General features: G+C 54.4%; 2 protein-coding genes across 3 annotated transcripts in view; one reads left to right on the top strand and one right to left on the bottom strand.

The window, feature by feature from the left end:
• DQX1 (DEAQ box RNA-dependent ATPase 1) overlaps positions 1-4,208 on the top strand; it is an 8,595-nt gene extending 4,387 nt beyond the window's left edge. For both annotated transcript variants that reach the window (XM_011946099.1, XM_011946100.1), the window contains exons 9-12: positions 2,254-2,373; positions 2,537-2,727; positions 3,053-3,243; positions 3,738-4,208. In XM_011946099.1, coding sequence (XP_011801489.1) covers positions 2,254-2,373; positions 2,537-2,727; positions 3,053-3,243; positions 3,738-3,894 — 659 coding nt within the window. In that variant the 3' untranslated portion in view covers positions 3,895-4,208. The remainder of the gene's footprint in view (positions 1-2,253; positions 2,374-2,536; positions 2,728-3,052; positions 3,244-3,737) is intronic.
• Positions 4,209-5,181: 973 nt separating this feature from the next.
• On the bottom strand, positions 5,182-7,874 carry TLX2 (T-cell leukemia homeobox 2). The gene is made up of 3 exons (XM_011946101.1): positions 7,137-7,874; positions 6,474-6,711; positions 5,182-6,371 (listed from the first exon to the last, which is right to left on the bottom strand). The coding sequence occupies exons 1-3, from the start codon at positions 7,534-7,536 to the stop codon at positions 6,155-6,157; spliced, it is 855 nt and encodes a 284-aa protein (XP_011801491.1). The 5' UTR covers positions 7,537-7,874; the 3' UTR covers positions 5,182-6,154.
• Positions 7,875-8,477: the final 603 nt, after the last annotated feature.

The raw sequence follows: 8,477 nt of genomic DNA, 5'->3' as shown, positions 1-8,477 counted from the left end.
GATGGTCTCGATCTCCTGACCTCGTGATCCGCCCGTCTCAGCCTCCCAAAGTGCTGGGATTACAGGCTTGAGCCACCGCGCCCGGCCGAGCCCTTATTCATGACCTTCTTTTCTACTTGAGATTGCTGACCGCTTCACCTTGAAACTGCCTCCTCCCTAGGCCTCTGTAATGCTGCTCCTCATGGTTTTCATCCTACATCTCTAGCCATCCCCTTTATCTTTTCCTTGAGCTCTTTGTCCTCTTGTTATCCATTGTAAATTGGTCCTCAGGGTTCTATTCTTGCCTCTTTTGTCTTCTATTCCCTGAACTCTCTGAGCAAGTTTATCCACAACCATGGTTTGAAGTGCTACCTTTAGTCTTAACATTTCCAAACCTTGTGCCTTGTATCTCTCACCCAATACCATTCTTCTGAATCTGAGAGACAGAGAGAGAGACGGAGAGAGGGATGAGGAGAGAGGGAGAGACAGCGAGAGAGTATACCCCAATTCCTGATGGACGTTTCTTTTTTTCCTTTCCTTTTTTTTTTTTTTTTGAGACAAAGTCTCACTCTGTCACCCAGGCTGGAGTGCAATGGCATGATCTCGGCTCACTGCAACCTTTGTCTGCCAGGTTCAAGCAATTCTCGTGCCTCAGCCTCCCAAGTAGCTGGGACTACAGGTGCATGCCACCACACCCAGCTAATTTTTTTTTTTGAGACAAAGTCTCACTCTGTCACCCAGGCTGGAGTGCAATGGCATGATCTCGGCTCACTGCAACCTTTGTCTGCCAGGTTCAAGCAATTCTCGTGCCTCAGCCTCCCAAGTAGCTGGGACTACAGGCATGCACCACCACACCCAGCTGATTCTTGTATTTTTAGTAGAGACGGGATTTCACCATGTTGGCCAGGCTGGTCTCAAAGTCCTGACCTCAGGTGATCCACCCACCTCAGCCTCCCGAACTGCTGGGATTACAGGCCTGAGCCTCAGCACCCAGCCCCTGATGGACATTTCTACCAGAATAGTTAACAGTACCTCAGCTCCGAACTGAACTCAAATGCTCTATTAAACCACTCCCTCGCCACTATCACCACAAAATTCTTTCCTCTCTCTAGAGTCTCAGATTCAGATAATACTATTATCCTGCTGCTCTGCTACCATCACTCTAGACCAGTCTTTCTGCAGGTTATTTCACTCATCTGCCCTTCTCCATATTCACTTCCAGTGAATATGGTAGGCAGGATCTGCCAATGGTAGGTCCTCCTCATTGCTCAGCTAGATTTCCTCAGTAACCTCCTAACTACTAATGTGAACTTTTTCAGACACATGGACTCTCTTACTTTAAAACTCTTCTTCAGCCAGGCATGGTGGCTTGTGCCTGTAATCTCAGCACTTTGGGAGGCTGAGATGGGAGGATCATATGAGGTCAGGAGTTTGACACCAACCTGGGCAATATAGTGAGACCCTGTCTCTATAAAAACAAAAAATTAGTCGGGTGTGGTAGCATGTAGTCTCAGCTACTGAAGAGACTGAGGTAGGAGGATCATTTAAGCCTGGGAGGTTGAGGCTGCAGTGGGCCATGATCACACCATTTCACTCTAGCCTGGGCAAGATAGTGAGACCCTGTCTCAAACAAACAACAACAACAAAAAAAAACCTCTTCCTCTACAGCTACTCTTTACCTTGAAGATAGTTCCTTTCCTCAGTACTCCAGCCTCTCATGACCTTACCTATACCTACCTCTTCAGCTTTATCTCCTGCCATGCTGCAACACGTCATTTCATTCCCTCCACCCATCCCAGATGGCTTGCAGTTCCCCAAATATGCTGTTATTAACTTATGTGCCATGCTGTTGCCACAGTCTAAAACATACTCCCTGCCCCTTCTCCACTCTGCTAATTCCTACTCAAATTTCAAATACTAGCCCAAGGGTCCTCATCCTTTTCTGTTACATCACTCATATGCTCACCACCTAAAGCCTTGATTAGTTATCCTCCTCTTTGTTTCCACAGTACCATACACAAACACCTATCATGCTTATCAAGTCTGCTTACCTGTTGGTCTCTCCCACCAGACTTGAAGCTCCTTGATGGCAGAGACTGTATTTCATTTGTTTATCCTCAACGTTTAATAAAGTGCATAACATCTAGAAGTTATCTATGTCTTTTGAATAAAGTTCCCAAAGGGACACTTCGGCCTTTTCAGCATTCCACCTGTACTACTATCCCTTCCCATTTCCCAAATGGCAGATTCTACCTTCCGCTCTTCTGCCTCCAGCTGCCCCTGGGTTTACCCGTCCTCCACTCAGTGCAGAAGAAGCTGCCCTGCGTCGGGCCCTGGAACACACAGATGGTGACCACAGTTCTCTGATCCAGGTGTATGAAGCCTTTATACAAAGTGAGCTCTGCATCCTCTTATAGAATCCCAGATTGTCCAAAGAGGGGAAATGTTATGCAGCCAGCTGACAGATCTCTATGCTCAGAAAGAGGAGGACCTTTGGCTAAGGGTTGGGTTATTTCAGGGGTCTCAAGGACTTTAGCTGGTCCCTTTCCTCTCCTAGGTGGAGCAGATGAGGCTTGGTGCCAGGCTCGAGGTCTGAATTGGGCAGCATTGTGCCAAGCCCATAAACTTCGGGGAGAGCTCCTAGAACTCATGCAACGAATTGAACTTCCCTTGTCCCTACCAGCCTTTGGCTCTGAGCAGAATCGCAGAGACCTTCAGAAAGCACTGGTGTCAGGATACTTTCTCAAGGTTAGAGGAAAGGGTGGGGGTGAGGATGATCAAAGGAGCAAAAGGTAAAGAGAACAAATAAATTGGTAAGCCACTTTGAAATCAGGGTCCAGGTGGCCATTCAAAAGATTCTTTAGATCCAGAAAGGACTTTTCCCTTGAGGATTTGGGGCACAAGGGGCTATGGAAAATGCCATGAGGTATAGTAGAGACCAGACAACACCTAGAGGTAATGCTTTACTTTTAATACTCGCACCACCCTTACTTTCTCAGTCCCCTTTTCTTTTTTTCTACTGTCTGCCTCTTCCCTTTTATTTATTCCATCAATATTTTTGCCTTTCAATAAGGTGGCCAGAGACACAGACGGGACTGGAAATTACCTACTCCTAACCCATAAGCATGTGGCCCAGCTCTCCTCATACTGCTGCTACCGAAGTCGTAGAGCTCCTGCCAGACCCCCACCGTGGGTGCTCTACCACAATTTCACCATATCCAAAGACAACTGCCTTTCCGTTGTTTCTGAGATTGAACCACAGATGTGAGTTCCCTGACATCCTCCTACACTGCCTATTCCTCTCCCTGGGGCCAAAATTATGGCTGGGGAGTTAGAGAGACAGAAGAAGGGATCTTAGTGGTTAGTAAAAACATGATCTGAAGAGAAATGAATTGTGGAAGGGCTGGTGAGAAGTTTAAAAGTCTGCAACATAAGAGAAGATGCACTTTTGGAGACCTAGGCAGGAGGAGTGCTTGAGGCTAAGAGTTTGAAACCACCCTGTGCAACATACTGAGACCCTGTCTCTACAAAAATTATTTTAAAAAGATTAACTGGGTGTAGTGATGTGCACCTGTAGTCCCAGCTACTTTGGAGATTGAGGTGGGAGGATTACTTGAGCTCAGGCGTCTAAGGCTACAGTGAGTTATGATGATGCCACTGAACTCCAGCCCAGGCAACAGAGCAAGACCCTGTCTCTAAAAAGAGAGAGACAGAGAAAGAGAAGATGCAGATCATCTAATTATGACTGTCTCTATTAGGCTGGTGGAATTGGCCCCTCCATACTTCCTGAGTAACTTGCCTCCCAGTGAGAGCAGAGACCTCCTGAACCAGCTAAGGGAAGGAATGGCAGATTCTTCAGCAGGGAGCGAATCATCCTCAGTCCAGGAGTTCAGAGATCCCTGTGTCCTGCAGTGACCTGCCTGCCTATGGAATGGAGCTGGGTTCATCTCATCACATTAGATTCTCCCTCAGGGTGGCACCAAAGCACCCAGATAGATTTAGAAGCCCAAAGTTTAGGGTTAAATATAAACCCTGGAAAGTGAGTCCCAAGAAATGGTAGGCTGGGAATGGAGAGAATGGGGTAAACCACAGTCTACATAGGGAAGGACTCTTTCCTTAACCTTCTCTTATTGATTGGAGAGGGACTGACATGCTCCCCATTCTCTCAACTTTGCCAAACCCATTCTTGTACTCCCTTGTGGTCTATAAAAGATTTTTCTATGATGCCAGTTTTTAGTTTGGTCCTGCAGTGCCATATACAACATCCATAAATCAGCGATGATACTACAGTAAAGAACCAGGGCCAGCTCCTCCAACTATAGTTTGCAGCCTCTTCCCATCTCCAATCAGGCCTTCATTCTGTGATCAACATAGTTGTCACTAGCACAGACATGAGTTGTCTGGCTACAGTTGGTCTCTATCCTGGCCTCTCTTCCCTCTGTCACAGTGCACCAGTCTCCAGGGGGGACAAAGGATGGGGGTGCTAGAGGAATCAGAGAAATTCTTCCCTTCTTCATACAACTTAAATCCAATTCCTTTTTAACCCTTAAGGCTAATGCAACCATCCCCTAACTAGACTTTCTATTAACAAGCTTCCCAGCAGCCCAGACACACCGACAAGCTGAAGTCTTTCTAACAACTTCAGAGACATCATGCGTTCCTTTCTTTCTTCCTAGGTTCTCCTCCTTCCCTTCCCCTTTTCTGCCCTCGAATTTTTTTTTTTTTTTTTAGATGAAGTCTTGCTTTGTCACCCAGGCTGGAGTGCAGTGGTGTGATCTCGGCTCACTGCAACCTCCACCTCCCAGGTTCAAGCGATTCTCCTGCCTCAGCCTCCCGAGTAGCTGGGACTACAGGCACATGCCACCATGCCCGGCTAATTTTTGTATTTTTAGTAGAGAGGGGGTTTCACCGTGTTAGCCAGGATGGTCTTGATCTCCTGACCTCGTGATCCTCCCGCGTCAGCCCAAAGTGCTGGAATTATAGGCGTGAGCCACCGTGCCCGGCCTGCCCTTGGACTATTGACTTAGGTATTCTCCATCATCTTGCACATTGCAAACGTGGTTGTCGAATTTGGTGGAAAGGTTTAGTCCTTAGAACTCGGCTTTTCTCCTCAGAGTTCCCTCCCTCAGAGATTCTATCTGTTCTCATTCATTCTACCTAGGTCCACCTCTTATGTGGATGTCAGTTGATCTCCCTCAGAGGCACTTCTCCAGGATTTATTTTCTCTAGGTATAACATTTAGTTTTGCCTGTATAGTTAATCTTGCTCCAATCTTCCCAATTTCCCTTTCATCATCCACAGCACCACTGATTTCCTGATGCTGCACATTTCCAGTCTTGGAATTACCTTTGATTCTTCTTAAGCTTGTCACTTCCAAATTATTTTCAAAATTCTCTTCACCCTAACTCCACTGGGCCCGTTAACTTTGTCCAGTGTTTCCTCCTCTCCCTTCTCTGTCCCTATGTGACACCAGAGCCAGATTTTCTTTCTAGATTTTCTCTTTCGTTGGGTGTGTAAGTATCCTACTCGCCTCCTGCCCAGGCGTGTTGCCGGAGGATGTTGCCAGCAGGCTGAACACACATGACAACGTGAGGCTCAAAGTCAGGAAGGAATCCTTAGCGATTATTTTACAGTTGAGGGATGAGATGTCCCGGGTGGACAACCCCTCTGGTTCTGGTCACAATCAGCCAGCCTCTCGCGCTCCGGCACCCCCTCCGTGACTTCGCCGTGGTAGATGTCTTCCTTCCTTCACACCTTTGGTACGGACCCAGCCTGCACCGCGCGCAATGCCGCTAGCGCCCCTCAGAGCCCCAGCTCCCGACCACCCGCCGGAGAATTCCGAGTCCCTCAGGAAAGCAGCTCCCATTGGCCAGCCCGGCCCCCTCCCCGCACCTCATTGGCTACTGTCCTGCAGGTCCCGCCCTCTCGGCGCCTCAGGTTCCAGCGGCGGCTTAACGGCAGTGAAGTGAAAAATGGCGGGAAGGGCCGCCTCCGAGCGGACCGTGCATCTGCGCAACGCTGGCTTGGGAGTCGGCCGGTGGTGGGGGAGCCCTCGACGACAGCCTCAAGGCCTGCCGCTCCTCACGCGCCCGGCTGCCACCAGACCATGTGCTCAGGCAGCCGCGCGCTCCACCGTTCCGGGCCCGGCGCTCCACGCCGATCGGACGGGCGTCGCTCATACCACCGAGGCGAGCCCGGACACGGAAGCCACTTTGTTGTCCTCGGCCCAGGGCTGCAGGTTCTGCAGCGCGAAGAGCGACGAGTTGTGCAGGCAGAGAGGGTCCGGGGGCAGCGGCGGCCGCAGCGGCCGTGGCAAGGCGTCCTGCTGCAGGTGCAGGAGCAGCCGGCCCGCGCGGTGCCGCTCGGCCTCGCGCTCCTCCGCCGTCTGGCGCCTGGGGAAGGGAGACGCGGGGTCAGCGGGGTCGCCTGCCGCCTGGCTTCTCACCAGGCCCGGCCCGGGGACACCGTCCGCCCTCGCCCGCGCCGCGCCTCACCGCCACTTGGTGCGTCGGTTCTGGAACCACGTTTTGACCTGTGCGTCGGTCATGCGCAAGGCCTTGGCCAATGCCGCCCTCTCCGCAGAGGCCAGGTACTTCTGGCGCAGGAAGCGCCGCTCCAGCTCCAGCACTTGTGAGCGGGAGAAGGACGTGCGCGGCTTCTTCCTTTTCGGAGGGGTCCGGTTTTGGTAGGGGTGGCCTATGCGGCGCGTCCCAGAGAAGGGCGAGAGCGCAGCTACCGGGAGGAAGAAAGAGCAGGGCAGGGTTTGCAGGGTGGCCCGAGGTGCCACTAAGAAGGCGCGCCGCTGTCCAGGCCGCAGAGATCCCGCGCCCTGTCCTTACCCGGATCCTAAGCATCAGCCGAGCCCTATAGCCAAGAAAGGCCCTTCCCCTGGGATGCTAGGGAGGCGTCCCCTGTAACTTCACCCTACCCTCCCCGCGCGTGGACAGTGGGACTGCAGAGGAGGGCGCGGGCACCGACGGCAGCTCCCTCCCCATCGCCTCTCGGAGGCAGGACCCAGAGATTCGAGTTGGGGGAGGATCCCCTGGGAGGATCTAGTGGGAGGTGTGAAAGGGGTCCTTGAGTTAGAGCAGAAAGCTAAGAGATGAGGAGACGGGGTCAGAGTCGGGCGTGACGCTGGAGGGGTCAGACAACCTCACCCGTGAGCCGGTCCTTGGCAAAGCGGCGGCCGCTGTCCATCCAGGGGAAGGTGAGTCCCGCTAGGCCTCCGGCGCCGCCCAAACCCGAGGGTCCAGGCACTGCAGGTGCCCCCGCCGCGGGCGGCGGCACAGGCAGCGGGCGGTGCGCAGGGACGCGGATCACGCCGGCCGGGCCCACTCCGGAGCTGCCGGGCAGCGGGGCCAGTGAGCCAGCGGGACCGTAGCCCGAGGCTCCGTGGTATCCACCCGAGAACGCGCCACTCTCCCCATGACCCTGGCCCCCGCGACCCGGACCTAGGCCGCCCCCAGGGGTTTCGGGGCCACTCAGGATCTGATCGATGCCGAAGCTGATTGGCTCGTGGTGTGGGAGGTTGTGTGGACCCAGCATCCCCGGCTCCATCGGCCCGGGCAGAGAAGAACCGCCGGAGGTTCGGTGGTTGGGGAGGATGCCTCAGGCAGCTCCAGAAGCCCGGCGGCGGCGCGCTCCGAACAGTGGCCTCAGGGGCCCGCGGGGCTGGCCAAGGCAGGGCGCCGGGGTCCCCAGAACAGCAGCATCCCTGTGCACCCGGAGCAGCCGCGCCCGTGCCAGCCGCTGCCGGGCGTCCGCGGAGGGACTTGCATCCCGGGGGAGCACGGCCGGCTGGGGCCCCTGGAGCTTTCTTGCTGGCTCTCAAGCGCAAATAGACGCTGGGCTGCCGGGGCCGCTGCCCGAGTCCCGGGTGGAGAGGGTTGTCCAGCTCCGGCTGGGGCAGTGACTGAAGGATCGGCCCGGGTGGGTAGTGGGGGCTGGGGGTAGGGCAGGGGCGGGGCCCAGCAGTTAAAGGGGAAGGGACGCCTGTTTGCGCCAAGCGCAGGGGGAAGGCTGGCTGGTGGAGATGTGCGGGGCGGGGGACAGGGGGCCAGGGTGTTAGGAACCAGGCTCAGCGCGGGAGGGGCCCGAGCATGGGCCGCTGAGTCAGCGGAGATGCTCACCGCGCCTCCATCCTTGCTGGCCTCCGCCTTTGGGTTGCCACCGCCTCACCGGCTTCCTCCGCAGGTGCCTCCTCCCCCAGCCCCCACTCTTCGCCTGTCGATAGATCCTGCTGGCCAACTCCCGGATTCGTTGTGGTCCCCGCCTAAGTGCCCTCGAAGACCAAATCTCGTTGTGGTTTCCCGGCTGCATAAGAAGCGGCTGGAGAACGGCGCCCGGTGAGCTGCAGGCCCAGGAAGAGAACAGGTGTGGGAAGGGGACGGCAGGGGCTAAGGGCGGGGAACGGCCGCTTTGGGCCGGCGACCGTGGTGCGCCTTCCGGCCTCTCCTGCAGGTCCCCCCCAGCCCTGTTCATGCGCACCGGTAATTGAT

This window comes from Colobus angolensis, unplaced genomic scaffold (assembly GCF_000951035.1).
Source record: "Colobus angolensis palliatus isolate OR3802 unplaced genomic scaffold, Cang.pa_1.0 Scaffold249, whole genome shotgun sequence".
NCBI classification, from domain to species: domain Eukaryota; kingdom Metazoa; phylum Chordata; class Mammalia; order Primates; family Cercopithecidae; genus Colobus; species Colobus angolensis.
The sequence above is the reverse complement of the archived record's forward strand: the minus strand, read 5'-3'. Positions and strand labels throughout refer to the sequence as shown.